This window comes from Silurus meridionalis, chromosome 14 (assembly GCF_014805685.1).
Source record: "Silurus meridionalis isolate SWU-2019-XX chromosome 14, ASM1480568v1, whole genome shotgun sequence".
Taxonomy (NCBI): domain Eukaryota; kingdom Metazoa; phylum Chordata; class Actinopteri; order Siluriformes; family Siluridae; genus Silurus; species Silurus meridionalis.
Window position 1 is genome coordinate 18,754,902 of NC_060897.1, and position 23,478 is coordinate 18,778,379.

The following is a 23,478-nucleotide window of genomic DNA, read 5'->3' on the forward strand; positions in this document are numbered from 1 at the left end:
TAAAAAAAGATACAGAGGGTCTGTTTGCCAGGGTGGCAATGCAGCATGAACGCAGTTTACCAGTTTAAACATGTAACACTGTATACTGAAGCTAACCACTGATAAGACTTCATGGTATAATGCATTGTTCCACACAAAGAGTTTCACTATCGAGCTATTGTCAGCTATCAGATATTAGAGCGCTGTAGATATTACATTTGAGCTCTCCTATTCAATAACATTTCCAACCATAACGGATAAATTGTATTAAATTTCCCCTGACAATTTTCAATGCGAATACAGATTAAGGAAAGCGTGTAACTCACTGTAAAATTGAACTCCACTGGACTCCCGATTTCGCTGGTGCTTTTTATAGCAGTGTCGCCAACAACATGGCCACTGAACTCCGTTTGTACCCGAGAAGGAATACTGCATACACACATACAGACAAATGGTAAACACCGTCAGTGTTACAAATCCTGTCGAGAACCATCTTAGATATTGTTGGTACTTCTAAATGTAGTCAATCAACCAGGACATGTTTTCTGATAATCGAATGCTTCATGCGATTTTTCGTGAGCCTGTGCCCTTTGTATTATCAGATTCTATATTAGGTTCTTGGCTGACAGGAGTGAAATGTGGTTTTCTGCTGTGGTTTTCTGCTATAGGTTTGAGATACGTATTTTGCTTATTGTGGTTGTAAATGGTATTTATTTGAGACTTATCTCCAGATTCTCTCCCTCTCTCTCTCTCTCTCGCTGTAACAACCCTACAGACTGCAGTACACAAAAATCCCAGGGGATCGGCAGTCAAAGCCAGTGAGATCGAAATTAGATTTTCCCCCATGCTGATATCTGATGTGAACATTAACTGAAGTTCTTGACCTGTAACGGCATAATTTTATGCAGTGTAATGCTGATACACGATTAACTAATTACATAATTTGACTTCCATTACTTCTAATGCATCAGTAGTACAAAAAATACATGGTTAATCAGTGGAGTTGGGAACGTAATAACATTTTTTTTCACATATATACATTCTTTGTATGCAGTTTGTAGACACCTAACCATCAAAACCATGGGTTCTTTTTATATATCCCATTCTAGATTTATCTCCCCCTTTTTTCAGTTATAATCCCGTCTTCTGGGAAGGTTTTCGAGTGTGGCTGTAGAGAGTCAGTTCAAGCACTGATGTTAGACAATTGGATCCGGGGTACATTGTTAATTCCAGTTTATCCTATATGTCTTTGGTGAGGTTGAGGTCGGGGTTTGGACTTCAGGAGTCATAAAACTTTGATAAATCAATTAATTATTGTCATGTTTGTTCTCAGTGAAACATCAGTGGTTTAAAATGAGGTTTGCATCTCTTAGTTGTTTAACACTGTAGTCTATTTGACTTTTGTTTTATATTTAAAAGTAATGTGAAATAGCTTTGGATATGTAACAGATCCTGGAGATGTAACTGATCTCTATTATATGATCTCTTAACATGTACTACCTCCATGGTCCATGTTGTGGGTCTTCCTTATCAGACCTTGTCTGAGTGGTTTTAGTTGTATACATACACTATACACAACAGACTATATTGATCATCATCCCATTTTCTGATTATTAATGGCTTCAGAGAAGGGAAATTGTAATGCTACTGGATACACAAAAATCCTAGACAATTGTGTGCTTCCAGCTTTGTGGTTTGTTAAAAGAATCACATATGGGTATGATGGGCAGGTGTCCATAAACCTTTTGTCCAAATAAAGTGTAAGATTCAAATCCATACAAAAATGATTCAACTGCCCCAATAAAAAACAAACAAACAAAAAACCAATAAACAAAGTACACAAAATGTTAGGAAAGGACATTATGGCATCAAATGGTACAAGCGTTGAATTTCATTTAGGGTAAGTGAGACATTGTGAACCTCCATTGTGAATTTTTTTGGCTGTGTTCATTGCATTAGTGGGAAGTGCTGTTCAATAACGTTAAGTACTGGCAGGAAAAGTGACATAACTTACACTTGAAGTGTGGTCTTTAATGTGTAGTCCACGAGCAGCACTTTGGTCAGCGGCATTAAGTCGTTTTGTATGCTCAGTCTGCAACAATAATACAGCAGGTTAAAATAAAACAATGACCACATACATAACATGCTATACTAGGTGGTATTCTGTTGCACTAGCTAGCTATGTGCTGCGCACACACACACACACACATATATATTTATATATGCACTCACGTAGAGAGCTGAAGTGTTGCAGAGATTTCTTGCGTGTCGAGCGTGATGGATGTCATCTCGAAGGTGATTGCAAAGACGACCTGTTCGAGCACAGAGACGGAGAACGGAGTTATTGAAGCGACTCGTAAAACAGACTGCTAATTAAAAATAAATGTGAGAGAGAGGCCGGACTGTACCCTCTGATTCGCAGCTAATGGGTTTCCCAATTTGCACAGAATGAAATTGTCTACAGGAGCACAATTTACTAGTATATTAGTCTGTGAAACAGAAAAAGTCAGGAAGACAGAGAGAATGAGTGAATATTTACAGTAAATATAAAATCATTTAAAAATGACAACCAAGAAAACTCATGTCAGATTTAGTTTTTGCATCTATTCATTTTATGAATTCATAGCCCCAGTCCTATCTAAAGTGATAGCATGTTGCACCCACCACCGAGCTTCACCACAAGTACGCTCAATTCTTCTACCTGGGTCTCTTCAGACCATAAAACATTTGCCACATTGTTCAGCGCTGGCACATTAGAATCTTAGATTTTCACCTCAGATCTGACGGAGGAGTATCTGAGCGAGGAGGAAATTGAGACGTTCAATTCTGTGTTATGAGCATCTTCAGCTAATCGCGTCGGTGTTGGAAGGTTTGTCACGTTAACAAGAAGCACCAGTTTCTTAATGTCAGAGTCATACTGCAGGACCTGTTTACCATCCTCACTGTATACACAAACACAAAAAATACACAGAACTTAGTAAATATTTGTTATATCTGATCAAAGCAAAAGCAACCAATTACCACTCTATTATTCCTCTTGTTATTAATGCTTGTTACTGTTAATGAATTGAATATGAGTTGTCATTATGGGGTGGTTACACAGGAAGGATGTCATGCTGGCTTTTGGCAAACGTGGCGGTCATCTGCAGGTTACTCTCGCATTGATTATCCTCTCCGCACGCTTTCTGAAAGTTAATCTGCATTGGGGGAAGTGAGTGGGAGGGGGTCAATGGGACAGACGGATACACAGACAGAGAGAAGAAGGAGGGATTATAGGAAGGCATAATGATAAATAAATGTGTATAAAAAAGGCACATTGCCTGCATCACCTCTGTTCTTTTGGTGAGGGTTTGCTCATGACTGAGCACAGGAAACAAGTTCAGGTCCTGTAGCTGCAGCTGATCGTTGGAAATCTGAGGCTCAAGGATTGATGCGTTCAGCGAGAACACCACCGGATTCACCTTATTAAGTAAGGGCTTCTGTAATCACAGATATGAATTAAACTAAATTATTTGATTACATACCAGCTTCTGACTTCCGTAATATAGAATTAAATACATTTCAATGCAATCACCATAGTACAGACAGACTTTTTATACTATGAATAATAGAACCACTACTAGTATGAACAGCACTACTACTACTTCTACCACTCTTATTACTATTACAGTACTACTTCCATTAATACGACTACTTTTGTTTCTTTTACTACTACTACAACTACTACGACTACAAGTGCTACTACGTCTACTACTACTTTTTTTATCCATGTATAGCAGGTAGTGGAACATGTTTTTTATGGCTGGCGATAAATACACAGATTTAGTCTGTGGAAAATTTCAAGCATCTTTTCTGGAGACATGAATACCACATCACAATACAGTGTGAGATTTAATAAATAAAAACTTTTTAAACGTCAAGTTCTACTACCTTTACTACTTTTTTTACTACTACTGTTTCTACTTTGCACAACTGTTTCACTATATATATATATATATATATATATATATATATATATATATATATATATATATATTTGCACTTTTTCTTTGCTGCTGTAACACAGAAATTTGTGTGGATGAATGAGGGTATATCTTATCTTATCTTATTTTATATTATCTTACTACTACAAGTTCTAATACCTCTACTACTACTCCTACTTCTTTGATTATTACTACTACTACTAGTTCTTTTACCTGTACTACTAGTTCTTTAACAATTACTACTTTTACATCAACAAACAATAATAATACGCCTACTACTACTAATATTAATAATAATATGAACACTACTAATAAAAGTACTACACGTTTTACAATGTACTATTTTTGTGTCCCTTATTTTTCCTCATTGTAGATGAATCATTAATTTTACTCAGCGAATAAATAAAACAAAAAGAATGAATAATGTGCTCGTTTTGCATCTACGGCCATAGAGGGGCTATAACGAGCAACGAGGGAGATATTATACATAGAACACTTAATTCTAATGGCATTTTTAGTCCTTAAACCTAAGCACTTACAACTAAACATTGTATATTAATACTGTATGAAATGCTTGTCTTGCATACGGTCAGCAATCCTAGTCCTAATCCTGCTCTTGCTTGTGCTAATCTGATCCTTTTTTATAAAGGTCTATGCATGCACAACACAAGCCACATTCCCCAGTTAAATTATTAAATGTTATGGTTTGTGCTGTTGTTCTTACTATCACTTTAAGTCTCTGTGTCTCACAATGCTGTGTCGGCATCGATAATAACCCACTGTACACGTCTTTGTCACTGGCAATAAAGCGGACGCGGGTTTGGGACGAGCGCTGCTGGACATCAGCCTCCACTGTGTATTTCATAGCTGTAACACACACAGGAGCATTAAACACAGTGCATGAGTCTGCTTTATAACCAAAGTATTTCTGCTTTTCTGTACATAAAAATAAAAATACATTCAAGTCAGGTACTGATGTAGGGTGAGGAGGATAAAGTCAGCATTCCAATTTATCCCAAAAGTGTTCAATAGGGTTGAGGTCAGAACTCTATAGCAGGCCAATCAAAATCTTCCACTCTAACGATACAAAGCACATTTTCATGGATCTGGTTTTGTGCACAGTGACATTATCAAGCTAGAAAAGGTTTGGGTCTCCTAGTTCAAGTGAAGGGAAGATTTTGTGCTACTGCATCAAAAAAACGCCCTAGACAATCATATACAAGGAAAGGTCAGGTGTCCCAATACTTTTGTCAAGATCTGACTCGATTTTGAGCTAAAATACATTGCGTTTACTCTTCAGCCAGAAATCTTCTGATTTATAGATAGATAGATAGATAGATAGATAGATAGATAGATAGATAGATAGATAGATAGATAGATAGATAGATAGATAGGTAGGTAGGTAGGTAGGTAGGTAGGTAGGTAGGTAGGTAGATATTATACAACAGAGTGTAAACCAAGTTTACTTACTAATGTCGCCTTTAAAATTTAGCCCTCCTGTGCTGAGTGTGTAGGAGAAACACACTGTGACCGCAATGCTGCAACACACACAAACACACAGTTAGGAAGACCTCAACAATCCCAACATTAGAACACACAGAAAGATAACAGCATGCTAACAGAAGACAATAGAACAATTTTATTCTATTGAAATGCACCATAAGTCAAATTTGCTGAGTCTGTGTTTCAGGTACTCATGACAAAAATTTACTTTTAATTTTGACTCTAATACAGAATGAAATTTCTTGAAAAGGTTTGACACTTCAAGTGTAAATCCAATGTTTTCTGATTTTTCCTACCGAAAACAAGGTGACTGCCTATTTTGACATGACATTTTTCAAACATTTGCTGTCTATATGAACAGAAATTTCCGACATGTAAATGTGTGTAGAAAGCTGCATTAGAGTGTTTTCTTACCAGGACTCACAGCTATTTGGGTCGATGATTGAAGGTGTCACGGTGAAATCATATTTCAGGTGAATGACAGGCCGAGATCTTTAGAAAGCACACACACACACACACACACACACACACACACACACACACACACACACACAGATAGAAAGATAGCAACACAATAAGCAGTGGGCATTTTTGGCACAAAAAAAAGCCCTATACAGACAAAAGTTTAGGAACACCTGACTTTTCCAGCCAAAAAGTTGGAGACACACATTTGTATAGGATCTCTTTGGATGTGGTAGCATTACATTTTCCTTCACTTGAACAAACCTGTTCCAGCATGAAATGCCACTGTGCACAAAGCCAGCTCCATGAAGGTATGCTTTACATGGGTTGAAGTGGAAGATCTCCTGCTTTAGAGCTCTGACCTTAACCCTTTTGAACACCTTTGGGATGAATTGGTATGTTGGCTGCACCCCAGGTCTCCTCACCTCACATCTATTTTAAAATTTCTATTATTTCCTATTCCAAAATCTACTGCAACATCTTTCCAGAAGATTGGAGGTTATTATAACAGAAAAATAAAATAAGATGTCCAGAAAGAACATAGCGATCTTATGGTCAGGTGTCCACAAACATTTGTCCATAAAGTGTATTAAATGTGTCCCATTACACTGTCAAGCAAAATAGCCCAAAGCATAAGCCAAAAAAAGAAGTCATAAACGACTAAAAGTGAAAAATATAGAAGGAGAATATGCAAATAGATTCATTTAGCACCCATAAGGTGATTAAGCAAAGCGTAAAGTTTGTTTTAGGAATGATTAGTGCTCTAATTACTATGACCAAAAGGCAGATATGAATTTTGTAGAGTCTGTGTTTTTTTTTCTGATAGAGGACAACATTATACAATTTACCAGGATCTAATTAGATGAAGTCTCAAAATTACATCTTAATGTACCAGATGAATCCAAATCGTCGTTAATAATTTTTACCATGGTATTATAATCACGATAAACATAAATAATACAATACAATACATCAATACATCAAATTTCCTTTAATCAGAGTCATACTTGAAGTTACAGTTTTACTCTTCTGAAGGTATTTTTGAAACCTGACCTCGTCATTATTGACAAGAAATCACACATGGAAAGTTTTGTGGAGTGAGCAGCAATAAAAGTTGTCTGTGTGTAATGAGTTTAGCACAGAGTAATTACTAAAGCAGAAAGTGTTGATGCACTATTTACCGACCTGATTAAAGCCACTCGATCGTCCAGAGAGCCGACAACAATATCAGGATATTTATTATCGTCTACATCCAGACCACCGCTGATGGAGTATCCGAACGTCTTGAAGCCACCGTTACTCACGTCCTTCCCCTCAATCACCTGAACACACATTTGCACACAGACTGTAGGTTCTCTTGATAGAAACTCTTTATTTCAATTGTTGAGTTCATGAGGAAAATCTGTTCTGCTACATTCTGTAATTCTACACTTTTGTACAGCTTTAATCCTCTTACCTGACTGGGTTTGGGTGAAACTCCATCTTTTCCCCCAATCCACACACACACCCTGCCTGAGCCGTGATATGGAGCTCCGACCGCAAAATCTAAACCAGGTACACACTGCACTGTTAGTACAACTCAATTACCACCAGGGGGCATTTGACCACATCATGCAATGGCTGAAAGAAATTAGCAGCAGAAACAAAGTGCCCCCAGTCTTTGACCTATAAGAATTTTTTTTCTTACATCATACAGTAAGCTTGATTCAAAACTGTACCTCACCTTTACATCACGTTGACATTTTCTGCTAGTTTTAACTGAGAAAGTACACAACTTAAGATTGCACATGGTACAATTAACGGCATTATAAGCAACAGACGTGGTGACGGTGTGCTCAGGCATGTTCAAATACTATCCGTTGGTAAAGTGTATTGTTAGTATACTGATCGGTAATTAAATTTCTCGTTCATATTTTAGTTTCAAAAACTACATTCAAATATTTAACTTTGGTTGTCAGCTATAGGTTTTGTCACACAGTGTCACAAATGAAAGAGAATTGAAATCTAACAATTCAACAGTCAAAAATCTACATTCACTATTTAAAAAAACTGGTATGGAGACAATGATCTGAAGGTGGACATGAGAAAACAGGCCAAGGATCAAGGATTGATGTAAGAGATTAATTGCTGAAGGTTATCACCAATCACGTTAGCATTTTACACTGCAGCTACAGGCTACATTATCATAACATTGCTTAAAATGAGATGTCTAGCAGTTTGGTCATTTAAAAGACTTGCTTTTTGTTATACATTTTGTTCATTATTTATACAATGTTCCAGTCATAATAATACATTGGCTGTCTGACTCAGAGTCAGAATGGAAATGAGCTGGGACTTTTGAGCCTGTGGTTGAAGTCAAGTAAATGCTCATGCTCGTTTGGGGCGAGTCTAATTTATCTGTAATGGAAGTGCAAATTTAAAGCAAAGCGTAAAGGCATCTCTGCATCAGCAGATTTCAAACATCAAAAACCCGAAAGCGCTGCTTCACCCACATAAGTGCTTACCTTGTAACCACAAAGGGCAAAAATAAAAACTTGCACTCAGGTTGCACTCAACCACATCAGCAAGTCATCACAACAAATCACAAGTCAATATTTTCATGACATTATATACACTATAACTTTATATTGTTGAATATTTATATAAATGAATATAAATAATTTTACCCTGAAAACCATCCTGGTTGACATCCCCAATGGAAGCCACAGCCATGCCAAACCCTGAGTCTCTTGGACCGGTGAATATCAGATCAGTTTTTGGCTTGAATGAGCCATTTTCATTCATGAACACATACACAGCCCCACCCTCCTCTTTTCTGCGGTTAAAATAAAATGGCGCTCCAACAATCAGCTCCTTCCATCTGCACACAAATAAAGGAGCATGTTTAATTATTACATGTTTAACCATCAACTGACCAGATATACACTACATAGACAAAGGTATTTGTCACCAGACTTTTCCAAGCCATATGTAGTTCTTGTTCAAACTTGTTCAAACTGTTAAAGATAGAAGCACACAGATGTATATGAAGTTTTTGGATACAGCAGCATGACATTTTCCCTTCCCTTGAACAAGAAGACACAAGCCACAAAGTCAGTTTTATGAAAATATGCTGTATATGGGTTGGAGTGAAATATCTTAAGTGGCCTGCTAAAGATCTTTAACCTCAACCCTATTGAACACCTTTAGGATGAATTGGAAAGCTGCAACCCAGGCCTCTGTACCCTACAACAGTACCTTGACCAGTACACAATTCTCCACAAGCACACGCCAAAATCCAGAGAATGTAGTGGAACATCCTCCCAGAAGAGTGGGGTTATTAAAACAGCAAAATTGGGAATAAAAGTGAAATGGGATGTTTAAAAAGCACATATGAATCTTGTGGTCAGATGCCCACAAACTTCTGTCCATATAGTGTAGCAGCACTACTGTTGGGCATGGAGAATTAAACCGAACTGTGTATAAGATTACACACTGTATAACATTACACCACACTGCTTTAAGGAATTTATAACATGAAATACTTTGGTACCACTGCATTCACACCATAAAGGATCAGTGGTTGGTTAGAGAATCTGAGACCCGCTATTAACTATAAAGCTATAACATGGTCATAGTGAAATAAAAATCTCAGATTGCCATATAATTGCACGATATAATTATATATGCCATAAGGTGTCATTTAATGATTACACAGTCAGCAAATAACCCAATCGAAGACCTATGGCAGATTTGGAAGCATCAAAGCTTTCTTTCCATTCCTGTTTGCTGTAACTGTGCTCCACTGAGGATGGGAATTACAGTATTCTTATACCCATGTGGTAACAACTTTCTTTAGCTATTCAGAAAGGAATCAAACAAACACATTGCCAGTTTATAAGGTATCGAACCTTGTGTTCTTGAGCAATTGGAACACAGATAATCACAGAACGTCTTCTAGATAAACACTGTTGCATCCCTTCAGCACTGTTTTACAGACTTGTAGAATTCCACTGGGCACTGAAGCTGTTCTGTAGATTTGTGATCTTGCCTTAGATGATAGAAGTTAAGATTTGTCTTCTATTTGTATGTATTGATACGCTATACAGCCAAGAGTGTGTGGACACCTGATCATCTTATCCAGATATGTGTTATCTAAACTGCTGCCACAAAAAAGCACAGGATTCTCTAGAATGTCTTTGTATGCTGCTAAAGTGTGGTCCTCTGTTGTTCTATGTAAAACCATGGTCCTGGAGGGGAAAGTTGTTTTCTTTCACCATGTTCTGTACCAGCTCTACGTGACTGAAATGACAAAGACTTGAATTGGCTTAAATAACATGCCCCTGTGCCCTGTGCAAGGCAAATGGAGTCATTGTTTGTCCATGCTGATGTGCAAGAACCCCTTGAGATAACCCTAACCTCAACCGCACTCATCACACTTGAGATGAATTGGAACGCTCTATTGCACAAGGCCTTCACAACCAACATCAGCGACCATCCTAACCAATGCTTTTGTAACTGAATTAAGCCCTATAGCTGTGTTCCTGAATCTACTGTAAAGCCCTCCCAACAGAGTGGAGGCTGTAATAATAAAATAATACTCATATTCTAGCCAATAGTTTTGCAGAATGAACAGGGTGTGATGATTCCTGCCCAAATGAACAACCACACTTCTATAGTAACCACAGCAAAGTTAAATTCATATAACAATTTCTGAGTACAATTGTGCATGCTCGAAGATTTTAACCAAATGGACATTTTTGGGGACAAATAGGGAGCGAGCGTGAGTGTTAAAAACCAAAATCGCATCCAGTCTTACCCGTCATTATTGATGTCGACGATAGCGATGCTGTTTCCGAAGTACGAGCCGACCTGTTCGCCCTCCAGCGTTAAATTCAAATCCTTCAGCTCTCTAATGCCACCGCCAATCGTGATGACCTTCATTAGCATCACTGAGCCTTTACTTTGGTACCTTGGTGCTCCAGCCACAACTGTGTCTTCGGCTTTGCTTAATATTCCCTTGTCTTTACCCACAGAGTAACCTGGATGCCAAAATGCAGAAGATTTACAATGCGTTCGTTACATAGAGACAAAACAATGGCAGACAAAACAACTGCAAAAAAAGGATCTTCTCTGCATGGTAAAGATGATATCCAGCTATTCCATAGGCATGGATGGATTTGCAAGAGCAGAAAATAAAAATATTGAGAGAGAAAAAGAGAGAGAGAGAAAGAAAGAGAGAGAGATGAAGGTGGATAGTGTGCCGCAGAGGATGAACGGCTAGATGGAAAGATAGATGTAAGTTGGATAGATGGCTATATATTTACCATTGCACAGACACATGGATAAAATCAGGTAAAAACAACAATGCTAAGGCGGCTCTATCAGACAGCATGGGTTACATCTTGAAGAACATACCACATAAGTAAAGCGTTATAGGATAAAAGCAGCCTTTCTAGTGAACTCAGATCCCATAGTACAGGACACATTAGTCTATAATAGGCACTAAAACACACTTCTTACCAATGTAAATGTTTCCGATTTCCATGTCTTGAAGTTTGATAATCTGCGTATCGAACGAGTCATCTGGGTTCCTATAAACCACATATGAATTACCTGCAGGATAAAAAGGTCATCATCATAAAAAAGCTTTTTTTTTTAATCCCATACCTTCTTGGCATGTGCAAAATTCGACTTTATAGCAACTGATTTTTAACATCCCTAGTCTCTCTATCTACGTTTAATTAGCAATCAAATCCCGAATTAAAACTGTAACAGAAGAAGGGATGACTTTCACTCCTCCTTTAATCAGTTGCTCTCTTTCTCTACCCATGAATCTCTCTGTCCGTTCGTCCGTATTTGTCCTGGTTGTCTTTATTAGTACACTGTGAGCTGAATATCAATCAGATCTAACTAAACACTAATCACACAACAGAGAAATGGAGTATGGGGACAGAGAGGCAGAGAGTCTGTTTGAAATTCAAAGCTTGTCAGCGCACTCAAGTTTGCCGTACTGAAATATATGGCAAATGGATAAAGTGCCAGTGACGGCAGTCGGTGGACGGTGAGATTAAAGACTCTGACTCTTTTCATTCATTTGGCCTGGAACTCGAACAATGACATCATTGTGTCAGTCTCAATGCCCAAACGTAAAGATTGATTTCTGGTATGTTGTTTCAAAAGAAATTTAGACACTTAAAAAAAAAGAAAAAAAATTAAAGCGTTCCTGAATAATTCGCAATTGTATTCAGATTTACAATAAAAATCAACCTTCTTGCTATTCCTATGCACTCAGACCTTATCCCTATTCCGCCAATATATTTCCCTATATTTTCGGGAATGTTCATAAGCAATATTTATGTGTCTGTTTGTCTCTGTGTGTATGTGTGACCTTGCCAGTTGTAGCAGCCCGGAGCTCCGGCGATCACCTCAGTTTCTGTCATGGTGGCTGAGATGCCCATATTACACATCCCCTCCATTAATTGGTTTCCATTAGGACTACACACCTCCTGGCGGTACTGCCATTGGCTATCGTTTGTGTCGTCGTAGCTCAGATCGTTCCCCCGGATATAACACTTTCCGATCATCCGCAGGTTCGCGCCATTGTCCATGCTCCTGCTGTAGCGATGACCACAGGCCTAAACAGGATTCAAGTACATCACAACCAAGTCTGTGTTTTAGATTTATTTACAGTTTCCATTGCAATAGACCGGTGCCTTTTGCTTAGTGATCCTTGGATAGGCTTTGAACACAACGCAACCTTACATAATTTACAAAGAGTGCACCTAACCAAATTCAATTGTGAAATTTGCACATGTACAACATGGAGTAATAATTTATATGTAATCCCCACCAGCAGCTCTTTATTTTGATTTTAATTGTGACTCCCTATTGTGCACCAAGTTAGAAATGCTTACTTTTTGCTTATTTAATCCAATATGTTTTGCACTATAGAGTGCTGTCCCTATTGGATGTTATAAACTACAATCATAAATATACCAAGTTTCCATTTTTTGTAAACCGACTGACATCTATCTGCTGATGCCTGCCATTATTTGTAACACATTTCTTACTTTTTTAAAATCTTGACATGTGGTTTCACACTTATCAGAGATAATCATTAAAAAGAAAATGGTGCCAGATAAGTACAAACTGAAACCAGATCACAATATACAGTGGTGTGAAAAAGTGTTTGCCCCTCCCTGATTTCTTTTTTTTTTTAATGTTTGTCACACATTAATGTTTCAGATCATCAAACTAATTTAAAATACTAGTAAAAGATAACACAATCCAAAACTACATTACCCTGTGTGAACATCCCCTTAACAACATTACCCTGTGTGAACTACCCCTTAAAACTGTGGTTTATCACACCTGAGTTCAATTTCTCTCTAGCCACACCCAGGCCTGATTACTGCCACACCTGTTAGCAATCAAGAAATTTCTTAAATAGGACCTGCCTGATAAAGTGCAAAAGATCCTCAAAAGCTTGACATCATGCCGAAATCCAAAAAAATTCAGAAACAAATAAAAAAAGAAAAGTATTTGGGATTTATTAGTCTAGAAAAGGTTATAAAGCCATTTCTAAAGCTTTGGGACACCAGCGAACCACAGTGAGAGCCATTATCCACAAATGGCAAAAACATGGAACAGTGGAGAACCTTCCCAGAAGTGGCCGGCCGACCAAAATTACCCCAAGAGCACAGGGACGACTCATCCAAGAGGTCACAAAAGACCCCACAACAACATCCGAAGAACTGCAGGCCTCACTTGACTCAGTTAAGGTCAGTGTTCATGACTCCACCATAAGCAAAAATGGTCTGCATGTTTCAAAACGAAAACCGTTGCTGAGCAAAAAGAGCATAAAGGCTCGTCTCAGTTTTGCCAGGAAACTTTTTGATGATCCCCAAGACTTTTGGGAAAATACTCTGTGGACTGACAAGACAAAAGTCTTGGAACTTTTTGGAAGGTGTGTGTCTCATTACGTCTGGCGAAAAAGTAACACGGCATTTCAGAAAAAGAACATCATACCAACAGTAAAATATGGTGGCGGTAGTGTGATGGTCTGGGGCTGTTTTGCTGCTTCAGGACCTGGAAGACTTGCTATGATAAATGAAACCATGAATTCTGCTGTTTACAAAAAAATTCTGAAAGAAAATGTCCGGCCATCTGTTCGTGACCTCAAGCTGAAGCGAACTTGGGTTCTGCATCAGGGCAATGATCCAAAACACACTAGCAAGTCCACCTTTGAATGGCTGAAGAAAAACAAAATGAAGACTTTGGATTGGACTAGTCAAAGTCCTGACCTGAATCCTATTGAGATGCTGTGGCATGACCTTAAAAAAGGCGGTTCATACTTGAAAACCCTCCAATGTGGCTGAATTACAACAATTCTGCAAAGATGAGTGGACCAAAATTCCTCCACAGCTCTGTAGCAGATTGGCAAGTTATCGCAAACGCTTGAATGCAGTTGTTCCTGCTAATTGTGGCCCAACCATTTATTAGGTTTAGGGGCAAACACTTTTTCACACAGGGCCATGTGGTTTTGGATTTTGTTTTCCCTCAATAATAAAAACCTGCATGTTGTGTTCACTTGTGTTATCTTTTACTAATATTAAAATTAGTTTGATGATCTGAAACATTAAGTGTGACAAACATACAAAAAAATAAGAAAACAGACACTTTTTCACACCGCTGTATATGTTCCTTACATGATCAAAAACTTAAAATAATATTACTAGCAGCAAATTTTCCAAAGATCCTATAGTCCGGATACGACCAGCGATATAGCAATAACACCTGAAACACCATTTTGTTTCAGCGGCATATTATAGCAGCTAAAGGTTAGCAAACGATTGCAGCATTGAAACAAAAAAACACACATTTTTCTATACACACATGCATGAGCTGCAATTGATTCAGTGCAAATGTTGAGCTATTTTATGCGTTGCTCAGTAGCTCCTGGTTTCATAATCTCAAATGAATGTATAGGACTGTAGAAAGGACACTTTCTTATAAGCTTACATTCCAGTGCTCATGTTAGTTCTCACTCTCCAGTGTTCTGTATTGTTTAAAGACTATAATCACATGCTTGATATCACCCAAATGAGGATTGGTTCCCATTTTGAGTCTGGTTCCTCTCAAGGTTTCTTCCTCATAACATCTAAGGGAGATTTTTCTTGCCACAGTCACCATGGCTGCTCATCAGGGATAAACACACATCGTTCACCTTAAGTGTTAAATTTTGTAAAGCTGCTTTGAGACAATGTCTGCTGTGAAAAGCGCTATAGAAATAAACTTGACTTGATTCATTTTGTGTGGTCATAGAATTATGGTTACTACTGTTGCTATAGCAGCAGTATACTATACAACAGTACTCATGATTACTATGATATGACAACAAAAACTTGCAATAAACATACACAAAACATTAACGTAACACTCACCATCACTCTCCCTTCCTGCAAACCTTGACTGACCACTGACACGCCAAGCCACATTCCCTCTATAATGTCTTCTGCGTCCACATTGTCTACTCACAACACACACACACACACACACACACACACACATACACGATTATTTAGTCCAATTATATTCAAAAAAGTACTATAGGCTTGCTATTATTACTTGCCTACTTGCTAAATGTATAATAAAATCATTTGTAGCATTCTAGATAGCTAGAATGTAGCTTGTAGGTTAGCTAGCTTAGAGAATACTGTTTATCTATAAATGTTATCATTGTGAATGTTTCATGCCAAGACATTTATTTAAACCTTGTGCTTAAGTGTATGCACTGGCATCTTAGTACCAGACAATATTTTAGACAATAACAATTAGGCTAACAAATACAAGCTAATTAGCAAGTAATTTACCGTAATGAATAACGTTCGCAAACATTACCTGAGCTGATAAGGTTTGTCCTTATGCAGTCTGTAGGGTCTGTAGTGATTGGGCAAGCATACATATCTCCTGTTTGATTAGCCTGTAACGTCGGCTCTGCTTTCTCTTTTGGTGCACCAACCAGCAGCCTATAACAAATAAAAAATAAATAGAAGACTCAAATACATAAAAAAAAACACAGTACCAAAACAAAGCTGCAAGAGTTTAATGGATCCTCAAATGGGTATAGAAACATTTCATTATAAGATTTTTTACAAAATAAAAATCACAACACAATTCCAACATACTCTAAAACTTTTATTTTTATTTTACCGTGGCCTCCTTTTCTCAGGTGCTTGTAATGAATCTCTGACATGTTTTACATCATGTGGGTTTCTGAGTGTGCCTGTGCATGTGCAGACATACCCTCATGTAAACATACTCCATTCCCGCACACACACCCACCACTCCCTCACACTCCTCAGGCTAAGGATTCCATTGAATTCACAAAATGAATTGGTTTAGGTCCACAAGCTCTGACACTTCATTCACCAAAAACGTTTGCGCATTTTTCAAAGCACAAGCTTCCAAAGAAGAGTCTAGTAAATGTCTTTCTGATTAGTAAAAAAAACTGCATTCAACACTGTTGAGCATGTAAACTGTATCAGCAATGCCAGTGCTTGCAGTGTTGCTCACCTGATAGCTAGCTAACACTAGCGTAGACATGCTTAGGAAGGTTTAATTTGTGAAACATCTGGCTAGAGCACCGTTTGGTAATGCGGTTGCAAAGAAAGTACATCTGCGTGTGATTCAGTCTGATTCATATCTGCTTGCGTTAGAAACAAGTCAATGCTTCACACCATCATTCGCTTCCAGTCAGGCTGAAATCATGCATGATGCTCTGATAGGATTATTCATGGCAAGATTAGACTTAGTCATGTGCACACAATCAGATATACTGTCAGATTCAATGCTCGCACTGGTGTGATCATGACCACTGTTAAATCAGCTCACCTTCACTAAGGGAAATAAAAATATATAAGCTCTCTTCTAAGCCTCCACAATTTGGCAAATGGGTGGGCATGTGTGCTTATCAAAAAGTGTAATATAAAAAACATAAACAAATATCATGATATGCAATATTATGTTTTTAACAAGAAAAGAAGGAAACAAGTGTATAAACCCAGCATGCTGGTTATTACCAATAGTCGCCAGACATGGATGAAATCACAGATGGGTATTTAACAAAAATGAATCAATAAAAAAAAAAAACATGAGTATTAAACTTAAAGATCTCAAAGCTTTGGCAGGTGCAATACAAAAAATCAAACGAAAGCACACATGACATTTACACAAGAGATAATGCAAACAAACCACAAAAGGAACTTGAACGAAATGTGAAAACAGCAACAGTCATGCTCAGAACTGCACTGCAAGCAGACAGGTCTGTCCATGTCTCTCTGTCTGTCTGTCTAACAGTTTTTCCTTCTGTCTCCTCAGTATCACTCTTGACATGTGCCATGTGCTTTTATTTCACTCTGATTGAAATTCAGCTCACATTACTAGAGCTAATAAAGTCATAGAGGACAAATAACAGAACAGCGGACGTGTATTGGGAGAGGTACAAGAGAGAGAAAGAGAGAGAGAGATAGAAAGAGAGATGAGTAGAGCAAGAGGGGCCCAGAGCAAAGGAGAAGTAAAAGTCATTGGCCTTTCAGTCTTCTGTTAAGGTTGAGGTTTAATGTAATTCAGGGCACTCTGTCTTCAACCTGTTTCAGGCTTCTATCTGTGGAAAGCAAATGAACAAGAAGTTTTCTTTCTTTCCATCAATAATTAAATATAGCACATCCTTGAACACCTTGACTCCTGTCAAGGTTCTGTTTTTAGCAGTCCGCCTACTGACTACCAACCCAGAGATCAGAGTGGAAGGTCCTTGTCCAACTCTGAGCTCCAGCTGTGCACATTGTTATCATTCAGCTGAAAGAACCGACGTGTGATGTGTGAAATTATGAGCTCCTGATGATCCAATAATTATTGGATAAATGGATATATGATTTGGCTAGTGCAGAAAAAAAACATTAAAATTCTCAAAGTACATCACAATATATCAAGACCCTGACTTGTTTGTGGACCCCTTTCTTCTCCAACTCTTACCACCTTGAGTTCAAACATGTTAAAGCAGATGCTTTGTGCTGCATTAATAAGAAGGAATTTTATTTTTCCATTGAGGCTGGCACTTATGATATGTTTCAGGCCTTGAATACAACATGAATGAATACTCCAGATGAATCAAAACATGCTGGAAATAATGATTTGGTCAGTGTTTGCCTACAGAAAAATAAGTGAGGTTTAGCATGTATTTATTTTTCAGCCTATAAACATAAAAAAAACACATGCAGGCCAGCAAACATGGCAAAATCAAGATCTGGCTAAAAAGCATTCTGATCTTTCCAGATATCACATTAGAGAGCTGTACACATTTCTAAGAATCATACAGGAAAACAAAACAAACATCTACAGGTGCATCTCAATAAATTAGAATATCAATAAAAAGTTGATTTATTTTAGTAATGCAATACGAAAAGTAAAACTCGTATATTATTTAGATTGATCACACACAGAATGATATATTTCAAGTGTTTATTTATTTTAATTTTGATGATTATGGCTTACAGCTAATGAAAACCCAAAATTCTCAGAAAATTTTAATATTACTTAAGACCAACAAAGAAAATATAATAAATAAATCAATTTTTAACAGGGAAATGTTGGACTACTGAAAAGTATGAACATGTACACAACTCAATACTCATTCGGGGCTCCCTTTGCACGAATTATTGCAGCAATGCGGTGTGGCATGGGGCGATCGGTCTGTGACGCTGCTGATGTTTGTAACACATGTTTAAAAGCTCCAGTGCCTATTGCATGTACAGTCTCTTAATATTTGGTGTTCAAAGACCCGTGTGTTTTTGCTTAATTAAGGCAATGTGTTAATTTTTCTTGTAAAGAATTGTGATACGGCAATTTGTATTGGTATCGATGTCAAAGCTTATTGCATTTTTGCAACTCTAATGCTGAGGTGGACATTCCACAAAGACCATAATTCTATTGGCCCTGAGGTTGGCTGATTCTCTAAGGCGGCAGAACCATTGGGATTTGTACATTTTCCATTGCAAAAGATCCACAAGTTCACTTCCGGCTGGACCGTTTCTGTCCATACTTTCCAACCATGTTCCCAACTTTCTATTACAGTTGTCCGTTTTACCACATCCCTTTTTTTCTCCCATGTATAATTCTCGATCTTCAAGTGGCTGACCTACTGCTTTCTTACCATTTAACATTTATTTGTTCACATTTCAATAAAGAAATATTAGAGAGAAAGGTGTCTCTACTAATAATGAAGTAGAGAATTTTTTTCTTCACCAGTTCAAAAAAATAATGCTTTAATGGTAAATTAATGGAAGATCTAGGGGTTATGGTCAAGCCTCAGTCTAGGCAAACAGTAAAAACATCAACAAATCAAGAGCTAAGCAGATCTGATGTAGCCCTATCTTTACCCTTGTACTGTCATTGGATGCTTAGCCTAATGTGTACACCAGTTCTTTGTCTATTTTCTTTACAGTTATTTTCTGTTGCTCCCTGTAAAATTTTATAGTCCATTTTATGATCCAAGTTTTGATTACGGATTGTCCTGTGTTACACCGGGCTGTGTTTGGACTCATGCTATTAACACTGACAATGATTCACGGACTTTCCCACAATAAAACACATCCTTACTGCATGCACTTGCATCCTGCTTTCATCTAACCGCATGCTACATGTACAACCCACAGCCTGTCCTAAACTTGCCCCAACCATGCAGCCTGTTCATCACTCCCTGTTCGTCTAAACTCTAATTTGTGCATTTGTTCTCAAAAGATTATTCATGGCATGTTTTAACAAAATTCATGCGTTCAGGTTTCCATAGTCAAAAGAAGGAGGCATTCCATGTAGGGAAAACAAAGACTATTTTATTCACAAAGACAAAGAGGGACAGTTATATGATTACCATATTTGTAAAATTCAGTGGGTGCGGCTTATATATGGGTGCGCTTTATAGTCCGGAAATTACGGTAAGTATAAGTGGAAGAAACAGTGATCCAGTGCAATCCTAAGCATTATAAAGTGGTTAGTGAAGACGAATGACTATTTTTGAAAGGTTTTTGTAAAGTAACAACGCAGTGTTATAACGCAAAGTGTTATCTGTATCGGAATAAATTATTTAACCTAATGTGACGTGAAATAAAGGTGTGTATATTCATAGTGTGTGCGTTTGCCTGTACATTAAGGAAATCTCAGCCCACAGTAAAAGCCATGTTCTTTCAGAAAACACAAGACATAAAAGAGAGAGAGAGAGAAAGCAGAAACACAAAAGAATGATTTTAAGCAGATTATCCACAGTCATGTTCAGGCAAGTGAAGAGCTATAAAAACACAGCATACATAGATGTGAGCAGATACCACTAACCCATATACATGGGCCTCTAATGATGCCACGTACAGAATAAAAACACCCACACACTCACAAAAATCCTTATACAAAACCATCAGTATTCATACCGCAATAATGTTCAGTTGCAATTTACCGTGCACAAAACCAGCTCAATGAAGATATGATTTACTTGGGTTGGAGTGGAAAATCTTGAGTGGCCTGTACCTCTGACTGCACCCCAGGCCTCCTCCCCTCACTTCAATCAGTTCCTGACTTTACTAACACCCTTGTGGCTGAATGAGCACAAATCTCACACAGAGGAGTGGAGAAATTATAATAGCAAATGGGAATTGGGATGTTTAAAAAGCACATGCCAATCTTGTGCTCAGGTGTCCACAATCTTTTGTCCTTATATTGTATGTGTGGGCATACTGGAATGGACCAGAAATTTGTTTGTAGTTACTAAGATATGCTATGCGTAGTCATCAAAGAAGTAAGACTTGTGTATGTGTGCGCTCAAAATCTAGGACATTCGCTCACACAGTGTCTCTCTTATCATCACAACCCTCCTTTTTTTCCTCCTCGTCACTCCTCTTCACTCATAAACTTTAATGTGCACACGTAGACAGACTGTTAATATGCCTCTGCATCTCTGTGAAAGCTCAATAAACGAATATAAGAGGATCACTTCAAAACTGCCAGCCAAATTTTTCAGATTTGTGCCAGATGCTTTTTTTTCTCTCCAGGCCACCTACCTGCCTGATCCCCCATTCCTGAAATGCACAAGTGTAATTGAACAGATAAGGTGAAAATGTTGTGTCCCTCATTCACAAGTACTTAGATATTTAGCAAATAGATGCTTTTACCATGATGTTAAAGACTTAATTTTTTTGTGGCAGTCTCACAAATAAACCAAATCTTGTATAAACTTGAAGAGGTGTGTAATGGTTTCAGTAGCTTTTATGCATGACTGAAGCTGTTTGTCAGAGAGACTGTGTCCCATGGAAATTTTTAATAAATTCTCTGAATGCCTTTGCAAATACACACACATACACACACACACACACACACACACACGCACACACACACACGCACACACTTTAAGTGTAGGACGTGTTGGTTGAGACCAAAATAAAAACTCACTTCCTCTATATGAGTTAACTCTTGGCCAAAAAAACCCCAACTGTCTTACACCTTGCACCTTACACAGACATGACACGTTCACTCCTGTAAAATCTCCTCACTTTTTGTGTGTGAACTAGCTCTCGCTCTCTTTCTCACACACAGAAACACACAAAAAAGAGACTGCACATTTCCTTTACAGGTTCTGGATTCTTACTAGATATTCTGGCATAATAATACAATACAGATGAACTAGCATGTATATTTGTAATGTTTTTTTTGAATTATTCTGTAATGTATGATCAGAATAAACCGGGCCTGAACAATCACAAAAACGAGTAAGTATTCAGATTTTAGCTAAGAATTCATATTATGTATTTGAGTACTGAATACACACACAGAAATCACAAGAGTTTATACTGACGTGTAGAGTACCATTTATTGCACATTGCACATTCAATTACCAGGCATTGTTAATTCCTCTATTAGGTCGTTTAATAATGTAATCTTAAATAATGTACTATTACATAAAGATCTTTAAAGATCATTAAAGTTCTGTCTGGGGGTATAGTGACAGTTTACCACAATATTAATGCACGTGTTTGTGTGGGTTTGGAGGAGATGGGCCGGAAAAACCCTTTTTTACGTGGAATAAATTTGCCATTTTTTACAAAACAGCTTTACCAACTTTACCATACAACAAGACAATGAGCCGAAGCATACGTCCAAGCACATTTTTTTTTTTTATTATTTACAAGAGTTTTACAAGATGCATGGCAAGGTATTTCAGCTAAATGTTTTGAGAAACAAACTGTCTACATGCTAGGCTTAATGCTAATTAAGGAAAGAAGAACATCTGTACATTTATATATTTGTTTGGTGTAAGTAAATCTTCACACCATTCCATGACGTTCCATTCAATCTTTGTTGCATAGACACAACAGGAAACTGCATGTCTCTCATAAACCATAAAAGACTCAGAGTTTCTACACATTTCACAGACACTATATAACTCTCAAACTTTATTAAATCTACACATTAATTGCACAGATCTACTCATTTTCATTTTGATATGTATATTTGAGTAGCATGGTTAACTGTATATTAAAAAACCAAGTAAAGTAATCAAGTTACATTTATGGTATTTGTTATTAACCTAGCGGTCCTCCTGTGCTTTGCGATGCATTCTAATAATATAATCAGTTTGCTATGTATATGTTTACTATGTATATCTATATTTTTGTCTAATACTCTATCTATCAATTTACCTTTGTAACTGTAGAGTAGAAATCAAAAGTTGCTATTTCATTTTATTATATTTTATATAACACCGCAATTTATAAAATATAATCAAATAAAATAGAAAATTTGGGCTAAAACTTAAGCCATTATTTTATATAGCACCACATTTATATATCTGTAGGAGAATGCTGAAGATGGAGCCGCCAGGATGGAGGAAAAGAGGAAGGCCAAGGAAAAGGTTTGTGGATGTGGTGAGGGAAGACATGCAGGTGGTTGGGTTGAAAGAGGCAGATTTAGAGGACAGGGGGGTATGGAGACGGATGATCCGCTGTGGTGACCCCTAATGGGAGAAGCTGAAAGAAGAAGAAGGAGATATAGCACCACATTTTGCTTTATGTCACCTAATTTTTTATTCCAGCTTTAATGTGTTATATGCCAAAAAGATTGAAATAAAAAACAAATGTTAAAAAAATATATAGCCTGTGTGCATAATTTTGTAGATAGTGCACATTTTGAGTTATCAACACGAGAGACTTAAAGTGATGCCATTTATATCTCAGGGCCCAAAAAGACAAGCATACAAACACATTATAAGATAATAAATACATAAAATAACTGCTACAACAAAAGTATGATTATTGTTAATTTAAATGTCCAAAATCATCTGAACTGTACATATACAGTTGTTCCACATAGACACATTTACAGGTGTAGCCTGATTGGTCCATTCAGAAGAAGACCAATAAAGAATGTACTATAGCGTATGTTTGGCATATTCGGTGCATTTGTCTATATTGTATAAATACAATTTACAGTTTGGGTTTTAGCCTCATAGCCATAAACAAGAATTTGTTTA

At 37.5% G+C, this 23,478-nt stretch overlaps 1 protein-coding gene across 3 annotated transcripts in view; it reads right to left on the reverse strand.

Annotated features, from left to right (window-relative positions):
- itga3a (integrin, alpha 3a) overlaps positions 1-23,478 on the reverse strand; it is a 43,139-nt gene that overhangs the window by 13,366 nt on the left and 6,295 nt on the right. For 2 of the 3 annotated variants that reach the window (XM_046866110.1, XM_046866111.1), the window contains exons 2-19: positions 15,810-15,937; positions 15,353-15,438; positions 12,298-12,544; positions 11,430-11,522; positions 10,726-10,948; positions 8,594-8,787; positions 7,384-7,472; positions 7,113-7,249; positions 5,880-5,957; positions 5,433-5,500; positions 4,687-4,829; positions 3,309-3,458; positions 3,079-3,176; positions 2,753-2,921; positions 2,388-2,468; positions 2,212-2,291; positions 1,994-2,071; positions 306-408 (exon numbers count right to left, since the gene is read on the reverse strand). In XM_046866110.1, the coding sequence (XP_046722066.1) occupies positions 306-408; positions 1,994-2,071; positions 2,212-2,291; positions 2,388-2,468; positions 2,753-2,921; positions 3,079-3,176; positions 3,309-3,458; positions 4,687-4,829; positions 5,433-5,500; positions 5,880-5,957; positions 7,113-7,249; positions 7,384-7,472; positions 8,594-8,787; positions 10,726-10,948; positions 11,430-11,522; positions 12,298-12,544; positions 15,353-15,438; positions 15,810-15,937 (2,245 nt within the window). Of the gene's footprint in view, positions 1-305; positions 409-1,993; positions 2,072-2,211; positions 2,292-2,387; positions 2,469-2,752; positions 2,922-3,078; positions 3,177-3,308; positions 3,459-4,686; positions 4,830-5,432; positions 5,501-5,879; positions 5,958-7,112; positions 7,250-7,383; positions 7,473-8,593; positions 8,788-10,725; positions 10,949-11,429; positions 11,523-12,297; positions 12,545-15,352; positions 15,439-15,809; positions 15,938-23,478 lie in introns of those variants that run through there. The other variant, XM_046866112.1, reaches the window with a different exon arrangement.